Here is a 21,531-nt window from a genome sequence, read left to right as displayed (position 1 = left end):
TATGCGTTAACTTTGACAGCCCTATTTTTTGTATATATTTTGTGAGTTTCCCAACTTTCTGGAAGTGTAATACTACATCACTGGAGTAACCCTTTAATGGCTCACAGGCCCAAAGGGTTGGGTTGGATGATGTGGCTGAGCAAAGACAAAGTCTAGAGCGGTCCCCTGAAGAAAAGAAAAAACTGGCACAGGTTTTGAGAGCAATCACATCCTTTTAGTTAACAGTGAGAATAAAGCTACAAACGTTGATCACAGATTTGAAGAACAAAGGTCTTCAGAATGACATCAAGAGGACCTCATTTAAAAAAGGTTCAGCAGCACAAGCTAAGGACAGAATCCAAGTCACATTTTTTTAGAATAGTGACATTGCAGTTAGCAGTTGATTTTATTTTATAGTCTGCCCTCACTATATGAATAAATGTAAATATACCCTTGTTTTCTATTTAGTGCTCTTTGGTGGGGTCTTGGTAGACGGACCATCCTGAACGGCAGCCCAACATCTGCTCATGCCGTGTGAGAAGCTGCTGGTTGAGCTTGTGCTCTTTGGAAAGTCACCATATTCACATGCTTCGTCCATCATCACAATAAAAATATAGTTCAATAATCTGGATAATGGACATAGCACAACATATTTCTTAAGGCAATAATGGTTAAACAACATGTGACAGAGTTCACAAAAGGTACATAATATAGGTTATCTTCAAAATGTTCAACATCGATACCCCAGAAAATACACGTCTACTTTTACACTACAAAAGCTTTGAGATAGCTGTAGCTGGTTGCCATGGATACAGTGTAGTAAGGGCCTATTCGTCTTGTACTGTATCTGTGAAGGTGTGTGTGTGTGTGTGTGTGTGTGTTTGTGTGTAAAAGAGAGATTATGATCTTAAAAGAACGATGGATGATGAATAGATAAAAGGATGGATGGATGGATGGATGAAGCAAACTGGGCAGAATCATCACAACGAGGCTCGACTGTCACCATTTCAGTTTTGTTTTTTTGTCACAGCTAGTAAAAGTTCATGACAACACCAAGACTACTTCACAGGACCTTCATTTATTAATCCACTGATACAGAATATATAGAATACAAGCTTTTTTTTTCTTCCAGGGGCAAGAAATCTCTCAAAGGCACAGGGTATCAGTTAATTGGCCAAATTAATAAGAAATGACAGGAATTAAAATATGGCATCCACAAATAGCTGGCAAGCGACATCCATGTGCCAACAAAATATATGGTGAAGTATCATTCCAGATGCTACTCTGAGATTAAAAAATAATAATATTCCAGACAGTTTCGTTCATTTAAATTCAGCTCCGCTGCATAGTCGTTGCTTTAAAGGCAAGGTGAGGGATATATTTTTGAGTTTTAGAGTACAACGAAGAACACTGGAGTCTTCTCAGCTCTCCACAGCAATCAGGTCAGTGGTTAAGGCGGGGCAGGAGGGAATCGAGAATATATAAACACTGTATACAATATATAGCTGAGGCTGGACAGGAGCGGCTACCGGCAGCTAGCCACTGGAGAAACAGGGAAGGCACAGGGAACGAGGGGAGGACTGTAAAATATCAGGTGAAGGCAGAGAGGAAAAGAATGGCAGCAGCACAAAAGTACAAAATTGGCAAAGAGCTCTCCCACTTTCTCACATGCTTACACGCTTACACACACACACACACACACACACACACACACCAGATGAAAACACGCTCAACACCAAACATCAGCTGTTTGCAAACCCGAAGCGTACACAGGGTGACAGAATGAGATGACATGATGTTAAACTTAAAGCAAAGGTGTGTGTAATGTGTGTAAAGTGTGTGTGTGTGTGTGTGTGTGTGTGTGTGTGTGTGTGTGTGTGTGTGTGTGTGTGTGTGTGTGTGTGTGTGATAATTCTGCTAAATGAGCGGCTAAGGTGGTGAGCTGTCGGTCAGAGTGTGCAGATTGAAAGTCGTCCTGGGCAGCTTGGCGGGCGGCTCCATCGAGTCCTTGTCGTCATCCATCGCGCTCAGGGAGCTGGACTGCAACACGAGATCCCCGCCCTCGTCGTCGCTCTCCTCTTCCTCGTCGTCCTCTTCTTCTTCTGATGGAAGAAAGGCATTGAAACGTGGCATTAAAAGAGAAATTCGCCACTTTTTTATGTGGATGTCCAATCAATGTTGATGGTAAATGTAGTTGATTGAAGCAATAAATTCCTCAGTGCGAGCTATAGAGAGCTGAAGTCCCTCCTCTTCCTCTTCTTATTTCGGGAAAAATATGAACGGTAGTCAACAGAGAGAGACAAATCATTTATTATCCCGTTTGAATTGCGCCATGAATCACGCATATGATGTTTGTCAATTTAAAACATCATTTTTCAAGTCAAGAAAGTCGCAGTTTGTCGTAGTATCATTTAGTTTAGTGTGAAACCGCTCAGTGAACTACATCCCTCGTCTCGCACAATATACGTCACCAACTAACTTAGCTATGACCACGCACAAACAAAACGTTTACCTGATGTGTTTTATCCAGCAACTCTTGGTCTTTTTTTCAGCCGGGAAACAAAAGAACGAGCGAGAGCTATTGCATTATGCATTTTGATAATCTTATACTTCAACAGTTTTACAACAAACTGTAACTTCCTTTTACAACATTTAAAAAAAAAATTGACAAACATCATATGCGTGATTCATGGTGCAATTCAAACAGGATCTAAAAAATATTTGTCTCTTGCTGTTGACCCCCGTCCATATTTTTTCCAAAATAAGGTCCCTTGGTGGTCTACCGGGAGGGCGGGACTTGGCCTCTCTATATTGACCGAGAAAGCTGAAGTTCTCCGGCTGCAAAATCTGTAGTTCTTCCGTATACCAGTGACGTACTTGGTGTATGGAAGAATTACAGAGTGTTTCTTCAGATTTGGTAGCTGCGGGGTGCAATATTCAGCCGGAGAGAGGCCGCTCGAGGCTTCTGCAGCAGTGGGGTCTGCTGAAGACCTCCTTCAGGATCCCGAAAATAAACTGGAAATGAAAACCAAGACCAGCAGGGCTATTTTGGGGCGATTTTTGTCATTGGATTTTGCTAATTTAATGGTCTGCCTCCGAAGAAGGAGAGCCGCCAACAAGCTGCTCAGCGGGGGAAAAACAGTGTGTAGAGCATAATGGATTTATTTATTTATTTTATTTCAACCACGCCAGGATTGCTGATTGTTTGAACAGTGGAAAGACTAACGGTTTTGGTGAGTTTTATTTTGTTTCTATCCAGTTTGAATGAATGTGTTTTACAATTTAGCCTAGTCTTAGTTCAGTGTAAGAGAGAACCTTGAATACAGAAGGTATACGGTTGTATGTTTCTGTAGGTGTAAGAATATTTCCTGTATTGACATTTTGTGAGTTTATTTCGTTTATTTATCAGACGTAGCAAACTCGCCGTTCGCGCGCAATGCTTCCTGGTACATGTAGGCACAGCCTGCAAGCTGGCAGCCCCGCAGCCGGAGAGATCAGCCTCTTCAGTAGACTACATTTACCATCAGCACTGATTCGACATCCACATAAAAGGTGGCAAAATGTCCCTTTAAGTGACCTGACAACTTGAAACCAAACCTATTTGTGAGGACAAGAACCACAGTGACGTTACCTTTCTCCATGTCCGGAGAGATTCGGCTCTTGATGGTGCTGGCAAACTGCAACACAGAGTTGGACATTTATAAATATGTATCATGAAGATAGACTGCTGCTATGTGACTGTATGTTCAGACACGTACTTCTCCCATGACAGCAATGGGTGTCACTCCTTTAGCCTGGGCCACCCTGTGTTCTATCAGGTAGTACATGTACTCATCATACAGCAAGCGGATCAGGTGGAAGGAGCCAAAGCTGGCAGCGCTGCGCAGAGTCAGGTCTCGGATTACCATAGAGCTGGTGAGGAAGCAGACAAGATGAAGACAATTATCTTCAACATCAAAGCAAATATTTTCTATAATTTATGTCATGTTTTTCTTTCCCCCTCACCTATAGAAGGACCAGTTGAGCAGGAAGACCTTGGCAGCTTTTGGTAGAGCGACGGGGTTGTGCTCGTAGGGCTTTAGGGCCTCAGAGACAACACCATCCAGCCAGGTGGCCCACTGCTCCAGAGAGTTTTGCTGCTGCAGAGTCATTTTAAAGTCCTGCTCCAGCCGCTGTACCACACTGTCTTCACACTGACATACCCAGGATGCCTGCTCCTGAGGGGGGGACATGGGTGGACAGTGTCAGGGTTCTGCATTATTTCACCTAAAACCAGTGGGCAACTCCTCGGTCTAGGAAGTGAAGCCAATACGGAAGTGCCTTAAACTTGCATTCTCTCTAATAGCCAGCAGGGGGCGACTCCTCTGGTTGCAAAAAGAAGTCTGATTGTATAGAAGTCTATGAGAAAATGAGCCTACTTCTCACTTGATTTATTACCTCAGTAAACATTGCAAACATAGGTTTATGGTTTCAATCGCTAGTTTCAAGTCTTCCTCAATACAGCATGATGTTCATTTAGTAATAAATTATGGTCCCATTTAGAGTCAAATAGACCATAAAGCAGGGTGCGCTTTAGGGCGTGGCTACCTTGTGATTGACAGGTCGTTGTCCGGTCTGGGTGATGTCCGTGTTTTCGTCTTACAACTTTAACCCTTTCACGGTATGTTTTTAGTTCACGAAAGTTAATTGTAACATTTTGGTAGCCTAAAAATGTCTTATTCAGCATGTTTTTATCTTCACCCTCTAATGGCAACGTCCAAAATGCCGTACTCGTGGCGTCAAAACGGCAGTCCACAAAACACCAACATACAGTAATTAGATGGGAGGGGGAGACAGTAGCACAAACCTGTACGTTAGTGAAATCAACCCTGTTGAGGTCTGAGAGCATCTGGTTGATCTGGGCGGAGTTCTGGAGAACGGCACGGGCTGCTTGGGCCAGGTGGTTCAGGCTGGTATAGCGGCGCAGCGTCTGGGAGAAGGAGCCCACACACACCACCTGAAGGACAGAGGGAGGAGAAGGAATGAAGGGAGCCATGGAAAGATGGCGCATGTCAGGAAGGAGCCACAATAAGGCCCAGTTCAAACTCTGGAGCTCAAGTGCATCTTGGACTTTTCCAATCACAAGAGGACAGCACTGAAAACGTGTAAACGCAAACCAAGACGCACCAAGAGTACAGTGAGATCCCATCGAATATAATAAAAAGTGGTCACGCAAGACATTTAAGATGAATCGCCAAGCTAGGCGTGAACTGTCTGAGCTGGATCTACACGTCATCTGGATAGACCTAAAAGCACGCTTCCGCAGCCTATGTGAACCCGCCGTAAGGGTATGAAATAGAAAGACTAAAAAAATGGAGGCAGAGCTCTCTCTTGATATCTGATCAGTGCCAAAGCATACAAATACCTTTATGCGAACCATCTCTTCTGGGATGTTCATCATGGCGCCTGACAACCAACTCTCCAGACTCTTGGCAAAGTTGCGGATGGCCTGAGTTAAGGCACCTGAGGGAAGGGTGGTGGTGATGTAGAGAGGAGAAACAGAAAGAGGATTTACATTTATATCTAGACATGCAGATGTGTAGTAGAAGGTGAAACCCGTGAAACCCCCAGATTGAGGCCTTGATTTAGGCGTTTAGTCTAGACATTTTTGTATACAGGCCTCTTACGGGCATTACTAACTTACTAGGGATGGGTCTCAGCACATCAGGGATGAGGATCTCCACCAGAGTCTGGTAGAGCAGGTTGTCGCACTCTTTCGTCCAGCGCAGCACTGGCTCGTACTTACACAGCACCACCAGGCACGACTTGGGCAGACGCTTCTCAGACTCGTCGTGCCTGTAGGTGAAGATAGACCGTTCATACTCAGTCACAGCAGTGGATGAGATGCATATGCTTTCATAAGATTGTCTGTTTGTATTAATGAAACTTACAGGTTGAGTGACTCTGCGTCGCTGCTGTGGCAGAACCTCCAGAAGGATTTCCATAGTGTCTCCACAAGAGTGAACTGAAGGTTGACCATCACGTCCAGAATGGCCTGCGGGGATCACACATAGAATCACTGAGGTGTGTAAACCGCCTTCACGGATGCCTGACGTTTTCATTATATAGAATGTTTATTAAAGCTGGGTTTTAAAGGTCTTATTGACAACATTTTTATATAGACGAACATTTAAAAAAAATAAATAATATGTTGAATGCTAATGTTGCTCCGTACTCTTGGATGTTTATGTAAATAGACAACCGTTTGCCATAACTTAAAGGTCTTATTGATAACATTTTTATGTAGATGAATAACTGTTTAAAAATATGACATCCACAGAGCTTTTAGAAATGTGCCAAATAAAAGTATGGCTTTTCCTAAAAAAAAATTATGATTGTGAATTAAGCATTTAAAAAATTTGGTGGGTCCAAAATGAATGTTTTGTTTATCTCTGTGGAAGATAAACTTCTAACAAGGCTTCTAACAAGGTGTGACCTCTAGTGGCTGAATGTTATCAATAGCACCTTTAACAGTAACTACATCGAGGGCTGTGATCTGTTATGTGGACAGAGGAGAAAAGCTAACATCAGTGTGCGTGTAATGTCTTTGGCCATGACTGCTTACCTCACAGTGCTCTCTGTAGAGAGTCTGAAAGGCCTTGAGGTGTTCTAGAAGGATCCCATCAGGCAGGGTTCGCTCTTGCAGATCAATGTCCACAAAGTCCGGCAGCGGCCTTGATGCTTCTGCACAAGAGACAGCAGTTGTTCACAGCTTGTACAGCGGAGTGCCAAGAGTACCAAGAATACAAATCTAAAGTATCGGAAAATCAAAAGTATTTATTTCTTTTAAAGGAACAGTGTGTAGGATCTGGTGGTATCTAGCGGTGAGTTTGAGATTGCAACCAACTCTCCCATGTGCCAAGCGCGTTGGAAAGCTACGGTGGCCGACGCAAAAACATTAATAGCCTTTTCTAGAGCCAGTTGTTGTAACAGTAGCGTAGGTCATTTGGAGCAGAGCCAGTGCATAGAGTGTGTGTGTGTATGTGGGAAGTGAGTGGTGAAGTGAGTGGTGAAGCAAGAGAGAGAGAGTGTGGCGGTGACGGGAGCGAGTATTGTCAAAAAGTATAGAAGCAAAGAGGCGAAACTCTGGTGTTTTTTTGTTTTTTTTACAACAGCAGCTTCTGCCATTTTGGACTGAAAACACTTATAATATTTATAATATTTTATTGTTCAACACAGGCCATTTCGGTAGAATATGACAATAGAATACAAATTTTACTTTTGTACATCACTTTGTAGGCGGACACTTTACTGGCGTCCGGTAGTCAATTTCAGTCCAAAATGGCAGAAGCGTAGCTTTGCTGCTAGGTGCTAATGTTGCAATGGAACAAACAACTGACTTTCACTTCTTGGTAATATACGTTCTTTGGTATCGTTATCGACTCTGGCCCAAGCCGTTCTTCTGTACTGTAAAAATATGGCGGTGCAACATGGCGGACTCCGTAGAGAGGGGACCCGCTCCCTGTGTAGGTATAAATGGCTCATTCTAAGCTAACGAAAACACAACGATTCTTATTTCAGGTGATTATACACGAAAGAAAACATAGTTATTAATATTATATTCCACTTCTGCCAATAGATCCCACTAATTGTTACACACTGGTCCTTTAAATAAAATCATAAAATAAGAGACTGTGTATTGCAAGAAAAACGGCGAACATTGTGCAGAGTGCAGGCGTTGCTCACCCAGGAACTGCTGATACTGTTGCACCTGCGCTGAAATATCACACAGCGCCCCCGCCTGCTGACCCAGCCCACCTGATGTCCCATTGGAGATCCCTTGTGCCTTGTGAAGTGGCTTTATCCTGTTGGACAGAATACCCATCGGTCAGAGAGACAGTCATTTGGAGCACTTGAAACAAGCTGCAATAACATCGTCAGCAAAGCAACTTGTTACATCTTGCTGTTTGTCTACCACCACATGTGCCCTGTTCGCTTTTGGCACGATAATGTGTCTGGACGATCCAACCACATGAACAAATGAAAAGGGAAATGAAACCAAAGTGCTAAGGGACACAAGTACGCGGCCACGTGTGGATACCTGTTTTTCTGCGAGAAAGGCTGCTGCCTCATCGCCATGTGCTGTTGTTCATCCATCAGTCTGAGCAGTGGGGAACCAGACTTGATCCTCAGACCATAGTAGTGGTACTTAGAGTTCCCTCTGAAACACACACACACACAAAGAGTTATGACAACGCCCTGACATACCCGTCTAGCAAAATCAATATATGTGTATGTGTGTGCGTGTGTGTGTTTGTGTATATACCTGGTCCCTAATCTCCGTGTGCGTAGCCCCATGAAGACAGACCTGATGAGTTTACCGAAGGATGCAGCATTGACAGGTTCTAGTTTCTGCTCCTGGCAGTGCAGCAGGTAGTGGTAGTAGAGGGTGCAGCGAGGTAAACTCACGCCCTCCGCCCCCTCGTAGTTATCACACAGCCATTGCACCTAGGGAAGACGGACGGTCACAGAATTTCATTTTCTGAACTTTCGTGTCTTAGATTGTAACCAGTATGTTGTTAACTTTGAGCTTGAGTACTCACAGTAGCGGGTGGGGCACGAGAGTTGGGGCTGGAGTAACTCTGTCCTCCACCTGCTCCTCCTCCTAACACGTAGCCTCCCTGAATGATGTACCCCCCTCCACTCGGAGCGACTCCCCCGCTATTGGCTCCCGCTGTTGCCACAGAAACCGACTGCGAGGTCACAGAGCCGGTGATGTCTGACTCAGTGCTGGGCGTGGTCTCGTAGTAGGAGGAGGAGGAGGGAGGGGTCTGGGAGTAGAGGGGCGAGTCGGAGAAAGGGTAGTTGCTCGATCGACTGTACAGGAAAAGACACACACACACACACACACAAACACGTAAATGCACAATAGGCACCAGGAAAGTAACAAGGTGTGTGTGATCGATCATGTGTGTGGGAGCATGTCTATATCAACAGAGCAGGTTCCTCCCTAACTCACATGGAGGACGTGGTAAAAGCTGCGTCTCCTCCTCCGTCCACATACTGCACCTGGCCGGAGTACACATGCTCCACCTGGACAACAAGCAAACGGGAGACTTAAAGCAGCATTCATTGATTTTTTTTGGCCACTTTGGGGCAGCACAGCAAGCTGTAAACTAGATATTCACACAATATTAAAAGGTGCTATTGATACAATTCAGCCACTAGATGTCACACTTTGTTAGAGGCCTTGTTAGAAGTGGGAACCAAATGTCAGATATCTTCCAAAAAGAACAAATCATTCATTTTGGACGCGCCGACATTTTAAAAATGATTAATTCACAATCAAATCACATCAAATCATAATTTTTTCACCTTCCTAGAAGCTCTGTGGATGTTATTCGTCAGCATATAAATGTTATCAATAAGACCTTTAACTTATGGCAAACATGTTAGCAAACAGTTGTCTGTTGTGTGTATATATATACACTGTATATAAGTGTATATATATATATATATATGTATATATATATAGGTGTGAATGTGAGCGTGAATGGTTGTCTGTCTCTATGTCCAGGGTGTACCCGCCTTCACACAATGTCATCATTTAACATAAATAAATCTAGCACATTTATGTTTGCAGTACCTTGATGCTGCTTCAGTTATTTATGTTAAAGGACACATGGCACATATTTTCTGTTTAGATAAATCCAGCATTGATTGTGCCAGCCGCTCCTGCCCTACCACCTGTCAATGTCTACAATAAATCCCCATTGAAGTGGCCTGACCACACATCCTTAGTGTCAATCGCAGTACCTGGTAATCAGCGTACATCATGAAAATTTTCTGTTTTCTTTACTCCTCTATGACAGTAAACTGAATATCTTTGAGTTGTGGACAAAACAAGAAATTTGAGGACCTTATCTTGGGCTTTGGGAAACACTGATCAAAATGTTTTCGCCATTTTCTGACATATTATAGACCAAACAACTTAATGATTAATCGAGAAAATAATCGACAGATTAATCGACAATGAAAAAAATCGTTAGTTCCAGCCCTACAGCACATACTGTTGTTCTACTGAATAAAGACTGCATAACTGGGTCAAGAGGGTTTATGTTCAGAGGAAAGGCCGCGCAGGCACAATTTCTGAAACCTGTCTGACAGCTCATCATCGTTATTGTTACACATAAACGGAAGCCAAGTTGTTGGCAGCATTTCTTGATAGACGTGATAGTTTAAAGACGGGCATTAAGAAATACAACGTAGTAGAAAACAAAGTAGTAGGGTAGTAGTCTGCCATTGAAGATGATGGTCCAAAAACAATCCTCATTCACTCATAGAGGTAAACAGCATGACGTGCAGAGTTCAGTGTTCAGGTACATGTCAGACAGCCTGGGGAGGCCGTAGTGACGGAGGTGAAAAGACATGCAAAACCGGTCGTAAATCATTTATTTCGTCAAAAGAGCACTAAGGGCTTTCTCTCCTACACCCCTCTCTTTCTACCTACCTGTAACAGTGGACCATTACTAAAACACGCATGATCAAATTACCTTTACACTTCTAACTGAATGTAATTATTGTATATTTTCTTACAGGATGAGAGACACGTTTTGTATGTCTGTTTACCTCCTGGTTAATGTGCACCGACTGTAGGCTGTTGATGTGGCCAGTCTGAATCCTCTTGGCTGCCTGCAACACCGATTGCAACACTGACCTCTGCAGGTGAGTAAAGCCACAGTGTCAGATGGAACTATGGGTGCTCAACTATTTGTTGTAACTTGCTCCTATGTTGTCCAATGGTAAATGGATGCTGTATGTGTGCGTCTTACCTGTTGGGTGGTCTGCACCGGTTGGACCACCTGAGTAGGAACACCAGGGGCAGGTGGGCTGGAGTCTGACAGGCTGTCATTGGAGTGAACGGAGCCCTCTAGGGATGGCAGAGAGAGAGAGAGAGAGAGAGATTTTATCAGACGATTGAACAAATATCAACAGAAAAGCCAGCTGCCATTACCACAAGCTCAGTACTCACGACACGCTGCTTCCAAATCGTAATAACAGCCACCGCAGAACATCCTGCAACAAAGTTTTTTATTTTTCTCCACTGAGGAGAGGCTGATAGTGGGGAGGAGAGAGAGTGTGTATGTCCATCTCTGCTTTCATCCTTATATCTAGCTGCAGAAAGGACAGCCTTGGACAGCTAATCTCCCCAGATGGAGAGAGAAATCACTCCATCTCGTAAACATGCAGATCGGATGAGAGAGGGAAATGAGAGATACACGAGGCATGATGGATAGAGGAGGGGAAAACAGAGGATGGAGGGTGGGCGGAGGAGAGGGTAATATTCACTTCCTTGTACCTTTCAGGTGGGAAAACATTTTACTTAACCTGTTTTGCACCGTCCTGCTCTCTTACTTCTACCTGGGTTAACTGCTGTAAACATGCCCGTAGTTACACTTGATCCAGCACAACTCTGCACAGCCCACCACTCAATATCATTTAGCATTATGAAGTGATGGAAAGTCAGAACTAAGTGTTCCTTCCCACTTGGCAGTTTGAAAAACACTTAATAACAACTTTTTATTTAAACAACTGAACTTCCTCCCATAGCACGATTCAAGAGCAATGAATACTTAAAGGGGACCTATTATGCTTTTGTGCTTTTTCCCTTTCCTTTAGTGTGTTATATATCTTTTTGTGCATGTTAAATATATGCAAAGTTACAAAGCCAAAATTTCAGTCCAAGAGGGGTTACTGCTGTTTACACTTACAATGTTTTAAACTGCCTGAAACGCCTTGCTTGAAGTCCTGCCTTTTTTTGCGTAACGTGGTGATGTCATCAAGTAACACATTTGTATAACTGCTAGTTTGGCACGCCTTCAAACAAAGCTAGTTAGAGCGGAGCTGGAGTGGAGTCCAAAGAGTTTGGTTCGGTTGACCAATCACAACAGTGGGCCAGCTGACCAACAAGAACAGACAGGACTTTTCGGGGGGCGGGACAGGAGGTCAAACAGAGCGTTTCAGACAGAGGATGAAAAGAGATGCTGTCTATTCAAAAGAAGCAGGTTATCACCGTATTAAAACCTTGCGTATAGTTATATTGTATTCAGTGGATAACTTTATGGAGCTACCATTCTAGCCTGCTGTCATAAATGTGGATATATAGAACAAAAAAGCACAAAGTGTATTCTCTTTTCAGGAACATGATTTCTAAGAAAGCCGCATAACTGTACTGTGTAGAACCCAGCCCTATTTACTGCAGTCCATAGATATGAGGGAATGCCAGGTTTCAATAAGTACAGTTACTCAGCTAACTTAGTAGTCCTACTTCATGAGAGTGAGACAAGCCCAAGGCCTGTGAGTCTCTCTCTGGGTGAGAGTGCACAGTGTTACTTGATACTACCAGGCAAAAAGATCTACGAATAGACGACCCCAAAATAAACATACAGATAGACACCACTGTTGGTCAATACGCTGTCATTTCCACTAGTTAACACCATAGGATATATTTTGAAAAAGCAACAGTCTAAATTAATAATAACTGCAAATGGTCCAGAGCCTTGTAAGCACACATTACATTACATTAGCTACCATAGATAAAGGTTTATCTCGTTTGTTGTACCACTGCACGAATTGCACACTTAAAGCAATGCTGATGAATATAATTAAAAATATATATGTACATATATATCAGTATACCACCGACTCTCTATAACAGCAAAATCAGCAGAGTAGAAGTGAAGTCAGGTTCTATCCATCAGCCTTCCATGCTCCCACGTTTGGGACTACGCAGCCTAGCAACCAAGTCCATCAGCTTATTTTGTCCTCATAATGTATGCATCACCCGACCAGACAGGCAAACTACATCAGTGTTTTTTATCGATCCTGGTGGGACTTAGATCTCTGCTTATCTTCATTCTAGCCATCTAATCAGACTATTATAAAGAAAGAATGCAACTAGGTAGGGCTGAAAAGCTGTAACCTACATGACCAAGCAGCACTGATCATAACTAAGAACTATTCTAATATGCAGTTGGTTATACACAAATGTAGTCAGATAGACCCCAAAATGTCAGTGGATAGCACTGAAACATGTTTTTGTGAAGTGTTATATAGGCTTGGGATAAAGATATAAAAATGGGTGTGCACTTGGGGCACATTAAACCTGCAGTAGGCAGAATGTATATAATATATCTGTTTTCAGGCTTTAAAAAATCTAGCCCGTGACGGGAGACTTTGACCAATCACAGGTCATTTCAGAGAGAGAGCGTTCCTATTGGCTGTTCATTCAACCAAGGCAGCTGTCAATCACTCGCAAACTCTTATCAAACGGAGAGAGAATATTGATTCATATTTGATCAGCGCTGCCTAGTTTGACCGTTTGATCGGAGTTTGTGAGTGATTGACAGCTGCTCAGAGACGGCAAGGCTCCAGCTCGGCTCTGATTTGTTGTTTTCCTCCGGTCTGTGAAATCTTGCAGATGCCATTAGGAGCACCGGAGAACACAGGGGCACATGTTTTTTTTCAGATTATCTGTATCATGTACAGTATACTGTATTGTGACCGTTTTATAAAAATAACTTTTTTTAATCATATTTGCTCCAATCTTGCCTCCTTCAGCTTCAAAACGCTAAAATGATTACCTAGGTCAACTAATACAGAATACTTTTGATTAGTGGTACTAGTTGTTTATCAAGTAAAAAATATTAATCAAATAATCTTTTAGTCTGTAAAATGCAATGAAAATAGTGAAAACATTTATTGTATATTCAATTCTACAATGACAGTATTCAATTTAGAACGATGTAAAACAGAGGAAAGCAGAAAATCCTCACATTTGAGAACCCTGAAACAGCAAATATTTGGGCCTTTTCCTTGATAAATGACAATTACTTCATTATCAAACTTGTTGACAATTAATGTTCTGTCAATTAACTAATGGATTAATTGTTTAAGCACTGTTTGATACAACTTTGATTTAACTTTCAAGAGATTGCGATGGGCCCTGGCAGCTAGCGACAAGCATTTGTCGTAATTTTAAAGATTTATACTCAACTCCCCGCCGTGCTGTTTGGTAAATAGAATCCACCACTATGTACGGGACAAAGTGCCAGTCTCCAGCCAGGATCCTGCCTGTTGCTTACATCCCAGATACACTTATTGCGGGGCAAACTGAAGCTTGATCAGGCTGCATGCCATATCATGGTGTACTGCTGCTAGAAAATGTGTATTGTGTGTGTTTGTGCACAGTATGTAATATGCAGGTATTAGTCAGTCTCTCACCTGTAACAGTTACTATGATGTACTGGGGCGAGTTGCTCTGACCGTTACTTTTCTGGACCACAGAGTGCTGGATTTCTGGGGTCACATAGTGCTGCGTGGGAGTGGTCAGAACCACTGCCTTCTGGCTCTGGCTGGTGGGCGGCGCTTGAGAACAAAGTGCATCCTGTCCTGTCTTTGAGGCGGCGGCTGATTGGTTCGCCGACGCACCGGTTCCAGAGCTCGGTGGGATCTCCGACCGGAAGAGTGCGGTCTTTGCAGACGAGGGTGTGGTGGTGGAAGCAGGTGTTGCTATGGTTACTGCGTTGGCCTGCTGAGGCTGAAGGTCCTCCGAGTATCCAGAAGTTGCCATGGCAACCAATGCTTTGAGGCACCAGTTCTGTGGATAAAAAGGAGAGATGGCACTCATTAATGAAAGTGCTACAATACATACATAACAATCTCCCTTGTTGGCATGTTATTTCACCCATCTGTAATTTTGCCACACAGACCTACAGTAGCGTGTGTGTGTGTGTGCGTGGAACATAAACCAGAGGAGGAAGTAGGGCTTTTGTCTGAGATGTCTCGAGCTTTTCCTGTTTGGTTCAGTATGAAACACACTGCGGCTTTAAGCACCACGAGTAAAGCAATGAATTAAATATCCAAAACAAGGTTTTTGTTGATTGACCATGGTGTTTTCAGGTGAAATAAAACAACTAAATGACTAACAAACAAATTGAAAATAGATAGATAGATAGATAGATAGATAGATAGATAGATAGATAGTAACTTTATTAATCCTGAGGGAAATTCAAGTTTCCAGCATCACAGCTCCATAGTGCAAAACATGTTAGTAAAAAGGCAGTAAAAAAGTTAGTAGTGCAAAGTACAAAGTACAAAAAAATATATACCAGATATAAAAATACAAGGAGATGAAGAAAAACTGTTCAAACTGAATATAGTGCAGGGTAACAACTGTGATACACGACTATTAAAAAAGTGAATATAGTGCAGAAGAGACTGTGGACAGCCCCTGATATTACCATGTGGAAATAAACTCATATTAATCTTTGGACCCACTGTCAGTCAAAACTGTAGGCCATCCCACTTAGAAGATAAGCCACTCCTGTGCTGTGTAAACCAACACGGCAAACAAGACATGATGATGATCATCCGGCACATCGTGTTCACGGGAGAGTGACTTGCCCGAAATCAATGTCAGACCCAAAAAACTTTTTTCAAAGTCACAAAAAATGATTATGAAACACACTTACACGCACATTTCAGCGTTTTACAAACTCCTAAACGAGTGAGTGTGCGTGGGCAGCTTGGTGTGCAGCTTCCTGTATGTAATGTGTGTGAATAGCTTTGCTTGGAAAGTGAGTTGAGGAGGAGAGAGTGATAGCTTCCTCCAGCTAGCAGCTCGCGCTGAGTTGTGACGTTAAACTCTAGAGCGAGCTGCTAGTAGATATACTCCTGTTGGATAGTTATTAAGAAATCCACGACCACGCCACCAAACTCATTATGATGTCACCGTAAACTGTAAGAAAACCCCAGAACAGTCTAACAAATGAGCCCAAACAAAAGTAGGATTGGCACCCTACAACACACCCGCCATCTTGTGCTCTTATCACAGATCTGACATCGCCATAACAACGGTCTGCGTTAGGAGAGAAGCTAGCAACCGCTTCCATCACCGACCAGCTCCAGCAGCTTCACGTTAACGCTGCTCGGGCTGTACAAACAGGCACCACGTATACACAATAAGACAAAACTATATTATAGATAGATATTTTACTTGTTCACCTCTTTGTTTATCCCAATATTGTCCTTTTTTTAGTCGTTGAAGTGTTTTTTCCCCTTAGATTTAGGTTGTTGTTGTTGTTGACTCCCGTTGCTTGGTTCTTGTCGCCAGGACTACCGTGACTATGGCGCCTTGCCTTCACCGGGGCAACTGTTGCTACCCTCTCGTCATCGAACCCGCCCTACACTAAACGCTGATTGGCTGATTTGGGAGGTGGTCGCAGCGTCATGTAAGATAATCCGTCGCTCATTGGCTGATGGTCCCTGTCTGTCACTTTCACCAGAGCCGCACGTCAAAAGAGCACTTTTAATGTTACTTTTGTGATTGCTCAGGATGTCAAGTATATAAGATGGAAAATGTAATTTCATTCACTTCACATAAATGTTGCTACTGCCACTTATCATCTATCTACGCACATCTTTTTGGACTATTATCTCTGTACATTGCATATTATTTTTATTATTAATACTGTAAACCTTAAATTTGCACATCCTCTGGAATATATTCTTGCACATTCCTGCCTGGCTATTTCCTTTTTAAATAGTATTTTTAAATATTTTTATTGTAATTTTTTTTCTAATCTATAATGTGATTTCATTCACTTCACATAAATTCACTTACACACTTTTTACTATGTTAGCTGATGCATCTTATTTTTGCACTATCCCCTTTGCTGCTGTACACTGCAAATTTCCCCGCTGCGGGAATAATAAAGGAATATCTTATCTTAAATGTTACTACTGCCACTTATCATCTATCTACGTACATCTTTTTGGACTATTATTTCTGTACATTGCATATTATTTTTTTATTATTAATACTGTAAACATTAAATTTGCACATCCTCTTGAATATATTCTTGCACATTCCTGACTAGCTATTTCCTTTTTAAAAAGTATTTTAAAATATTTTTATTGTAATTTTATTTTCTAATCTATATTCATGTGCAGGGAATGAAATTAGCATCTGCCAAATACAGGGTAAATGTTGACTGTACCAGGTTACAATTCCAGCTCACCTGCCACAATGGCAGATAGGTTTCCCATATGTTAATAAATATTATTTTTTAAAAAGCAATCTTAAATTAAGAATAGGCAGGGATTAATTATATTCCACATTTCCAATGTCAGGTACTGATGATTCAGTATTTACAATTCCAAAGCGTTCTACATAGATTTCAGACAAAAAAAAATTGAATGGACAGTAGAAATGTTCAGTGACCTGCCACAGTGGCAGGTCAGGAAACAACTTAATTTCAGACCCTGTTCATTTGTCTATGCACCAATACACCAAAGAAAATTACTTGTATGTGAAAACCTACGTGGCAATAAACCGGATTCTGATCTCTGACCCCTCTATAGGCTCATGTAAATAATTAATATTATTATATATTATTATAACTCTCTCCCCACAGAGCTCCGCAACGCCCCATCTCTGGACAGCTTAAAAAAACTCCTTAAAACCCACCTCTTCACCAGGGCCTATGGCCTCTAGCTATACTGTTATGTTCTGTTTGTTGTGTCTATTATGTCTATGTTAAGCGTCCTTGGGTTTGTTGAAAGGCGCTATATAAATCCAAGTTATTGTTATTATTATTATTATTATTATTATTATTATTTATACAACATAGAAGTTAACTGTTGATTTGAGTCACTGCATCACCAGTTGGCCTCTGAAATATCTCCATAGTGTGTATGTGTGTGCCACTTGTAGTGAACACCAATGTATAGCAGCCCAGTTATCTTAGAGGTGAATGGATAGTGATCTCCATCCAATGTACGGCAGAGCAGATAGCAAGCCGGAGATTGGGTGGTGACACACGGCACAACCCAACTGATGTGATGGACAGAAAGGCCAGCAAAAGGTCACAGGTGATTAGATAGCCAAGAAGAGCTCTGTTGACATCACCTCTGGCATCATTCGCTACTTTATCACAACTTCTCTTTCTCTCAATGTGCATTGTTGCCCCTAAAGGTCTCCGGGTCTTATCTCATATGGGCATGACGAAGAGTGGAGGTGAATTGTGGTCCTTCTCTGAGATGCTGAGGCCTATATAAGGTAGGAGCTGTCCAGAAAGAAACACACACCACACAGACACCTCAAGCAGCATTTGAGACACCTATACGGCATCTTTTCACTCTCATCATGTGGAAGGCAGCGCTCTTGACCCTGGGCTTGTTGGTGGCACTGGTGGACAGGGTGCAGTCCAATGACGGCCATCCCTCTTTCTATGGGGTGAAACTGTGTGGAAGAGAGTTCATACGGGCTGTCATCTTTACCTGCGGTGGTTCTCGCTGGAGGAGAAGCTTAGGAGACTCAGGTAAGAGTGTGCATACAAGTTTATTTTTTTTGTGATGTGCCATGTTTTCCTAGCAGTAGTATCAAGATTTTGCCCTTGCTTTTTATCAGCTCGCATTGGAGAAGAGGCCTTTGACCCATGGAACACAAATCCCATCCCTCAACTTACCGGTGAGCAGGATCCTGCAGAGTCCCAAGTATGGAGAGATCAAAAATTGAACGAGGCATCTGTGGCTGCTGGATTCAGCCGCTCAGCTCGCTCACCAATCTCAGAGGAGGTGCTGGAGGCTCTACGGAGCACAGACAGGAAAGGACGAGACGTAGTGGTCGGACTGTCCAACGCCTGCTGCAAGTGGGGCTGTAGCAAGAGTGAAATCAGCTCTCTGTGCTGAGTCTTGTTTTTTGTCCTGTCACTAATGCAGAGCTCTACTATTTTCCTTTATGATCCCTTCATGTCTTCACACTTTGAATTCTTCAAATATCCCATCAAACTCACTGTCCATGTGTTGACTACTACAGGAATGTGAATGTGTAGTCAAAATGTCTTTACTGTGATTTCTTTACATAACTATATGTTTAATAAAGCTTTGTGTAGTTGGTAAAAAAAGTCTCTGTTCCTTTTACAAAAGTGATACTAAAATGATATTTCATGCTGTTGGAACACTTCCGCTTTTCTAAAGCTTTGTTTTAGAAATGCAGCTTGAGTTTTGTCAAGAATTTCGAAATGAAAGGAAGTAGGGATGACTATACACAGAGTGGCTTCCTATTCACTGAATTATAGATGTTTTCTGTGATTTTACAGGGGAAGGATGTCACATGTGACATATTTATATATACTAGGGCTGTCAAAGTTAATGCAATAATAACAATTAAACGCAAATTCTTTTTAACACCACAAATTTCTTTTAACAATTTAACATTATTTCAACACTTTAAAACAACTTGCAGCTTTTAAATTCTAGCGGGCTCAGCTAAAGCTAGATTGAAGATACTGGTATATGAAACTAAAAAACCTGAGGAATTCATTGGTACCAACCAGGGTACCATTTTACCAGCGAAATGCTGGTAAAATATACAAGTGGCTGGTAGATTTGCTTCACTCACCAGCCAAAAAAACAATGGTAATCCATTGAGTGGCTGGTAGATTTTGGAATTCATCAGCCACAGTGGCAGGTGGACAAAAAAGTTAATTTCCAACACTGGTACCAACCATGTCATATTAGCTTGTCTGGTAGGCTTAATAATGCTCCAAACTTACGCTAAATTTGGCGAGGAAAAACTGGCTTGGCCATATTCAAAGGTGTCCCTTGACCTCTGACCTCAAGATACATGCCCACTTTATGATAATCACATGCAGTTTGGGGCAAGTCATAGTCAAGTCAGCACACTGACACACTGACAGCTGTTGTTGCCTGTTGGGCTGCAGTTTGCCATGTTATGATTTGAGCATATTTTTTTATGCTAAACGCAGTACCTGTGAGGGTTTCTGGACAATATTTGTTATAGTTTTGTGTTGTTAATTGATTTCCAGATTTTTAAATATATATTCTCTCGGTAGTCTCGGTATATACTGTAGGTCTAGTATACTGGATTATATATATAATCCAGTATACATATATCCAGTATACCTATATATATATATATATATATATATATATATATATATATATATATACAGAATACTAGACCTATGATGTTGGATTTTGGTTGTTTATATCAGCATGTGTTCATGGGAATTTGCTCATCCTCCTAGCAGAGATGAATTATCACAGTCGTATCGTATCGTAAATTCGTGAGCCTGGTTTGATAGCTCAGGGCTTATGCCCTTTTCTATCCATAGACAATCATTGGAGGGAGGAGAGAGGAGATGGAGGAGGAGCCCAGTTGGTGTAGAGGCATCATGGCCCATGCCAGGCCAGTTGAGGAGTTTTTTTTTTTTTTTTTTCCTTTCTTGTTTCTTTTCTTTTTATACATATACATATACTGTATATCTATACTGGAAAAACAAAGTTTGGAAACTTGTGTTTGGTGTATTATTTCTCTGTTGTTACAATGTTAATGGTCATTGTATTTTACATCGTTGGAAAGCCTGTTTATTTACCTTCCCAATGATGTCCAACTTGTAAGGATCATGCATTTGTGGGATGAGCAGCACAGCTGATTATGTGGGTAGTGCCCAAGAAAAATTTGCCAAAATGCTCCATCAACGGAAAACAGTGTATTCTCCTGCTGGTGTTGACTCTTGTTTTGAGTTGTTTGGTGGATTGGATGATTGAACTCTCTATCAGTAACAAGGAACAAACAAGATATATTGACTATTTTACACTTTATTCATTTAATACACCGTCAGGAGCCTCAGTAGCGGTGGAAGATCCATACGCAGCCACAACAGCCTGGCACCTCCTCCTCATGCTGGTCACCAACCTGGTCACACGTTGCTGTGGGATGGCGTTCCATTCCTCAACCAGGATTCGTTGCAGGTCAGCCAACGAGGTTGTGTTGGTCACTCTAACACGTACAGCACGCCCAAGCTGATCCTACAAGTGTTGAATTGGGTTGAGGTCTGGACTCTTGGCAGGTCGTTCCATTCTCTGTACTCCCACATTATGGAGGAAGTCTGTGATAACTCTGGCTCTGTGGGGGCGAGCGTTGTCATCTTGGAGGATGAAGTTAGGTGCCAGATTGTGGAGATATGGGATCGCCACTGGCTGCAGAATCTCATCCCGATATCTCACTGCATTGAGATGGCCTTCAATGATGACAAGCCTTGTTTTGCCAGTGAGGGAGATGCCGCCCCACACCATGACACAGCCTCCACCAAAAGCTGTTACTCCATCGGTGCAACAATCAGCATAGCGTTCTCCGCGTCGTCTCCATACTTTGACCTGCCGTCCAACTTTGGCAGACAGAACCTGGACTCATCACTGAACATGACATTCCCCCACATGTTCAGGTTCCATTGTCTGTGTTGTCGACACCAGCGCAAACGGGCCTGACGGTGAAGGGCAGTCATTGCAGGCTTCCTCGTAGCCTTATGAGAATACACCGTTTAGAGCATTTTGGCAAATTTTTCTTGGGCGCTACCCACATAATCAGCTGTGCTGCTCATTCCACAAATGCATGATCCTTACAAGTTGGACATCATTGTGAAGGTAAATAAACAGGCTTTCCAACGATGTAAAATACAATGACCATTAGCTTTGTAACAACAG

The 21,531-nt window shown here is 42.3% G+C and overlaps 2 protein-coding genes across 8 annotated transcripts; one reads left to right on the top strand and one right to left on the bottom strand.

Annotated features, from left to right (window-relative positions):
- Positions 1 to 1,036: 1,036 nt before the first annotated feature.
- Positions 1,037 to 16,193, bottom strand: rfx1b (regulatory factor X, 1b (influences HLA class II expression)). Of its 7 annotated transcripts, none has more exons than XR_005206302.1 (19): positions 16,024 to 16,192; positions 14,242 to 14,617; positions 10,791 to 10,888; positions 10,588 to 10,677; positions 8,978 to 9,051; positions 8,562 to 8,835; positions 8,285 to 8,466; positions 8,060 to 8,179; positions 7,705 to 7,823; positions 6,584 to 6,702; positions 5,910 to 6,013; positions 5,663 to 5,814; positions 5,384 to 5,481; positions 4,826 to 4,975; positions 3,985 to 4,196; positions 3,738 to 3,891; positions 3,611 to 3,656; positions 1,850 to 2,081; positions 1,037 to 1,813 (listed from the first exon to the last, which is right to left on the bottom strand). XR_005206302.1 is itself a non-coding variant. In XM_037765226.1 (19 exons), exons 2-18 carry the CDS (start codon positions 14,588 to 14,590, stop codon positions 1,909 to 1,911), a joined length of 2,514 nt encoding a protein of 837 aa, XP_037621154.1. In that variant the 5' UTR covers positions 14,591 to 14,617; positions 16,024 to 16,193; the 3' UTR covers positions 1,037 to 1,833; positions 1,888 to 1,908. The 7 variants fall into 7 exon arrangements, 3 of the variants coding, with proteins under 3 accessions (XP_037621154.1, XP_037621152.1, XP_037621153.1); XR_005206303.1 differs by having other exon boundaries at positions 1,856 to 2,081; XR_005206304.1 differs by lacking the exon at positions 16,024 to 16,192 and adding an exon at positions 15,492 to 15,704.
- Positions 16,194 to 18,090: 1,897 nt separating this feature from the next.
- On the top strand, positions 18,091 to 18,899 carry rln3b (relaxin 3b). Its single transcript, XM_037765029.1, has 2 exons — positions 18,091 to 18,341; positions 18,431 to 18,899. The coding sequence occupies exons 1-2, from the start codon at positions 18,167 to 18,169 to the stop codon at positions 18,709 to 18,711; spliced, it is 456 nt and encodes a 151-aa protein (XP_037620957.1). The 5' UTR covers positions 18,091 to 18,166; the 3' UTR covers positions 18,712 to 18,899.
- The last annotated feature ends 2,632 nt before the right edge of the window (positions 18,900 to 21,531 follow it).

This window comes from Sebastes umbrosus, chromosome 3, assembly GCF_015220745.1.
Source record: "Sebastes umbrosus isolate fSebUmb1 chromosome 3, fSebUmb1.pri, whole genome shotgun sequence".
Lineage (NCBI taxonomy): Eukaryota > Metazoa > Chordata > Actinopteri > Perciformes > Sebastidae > Sebastes > Sebastes umbrosus.
This window is presented reverse-complemented; position numbering and strand designations above follow the sequence as displayed.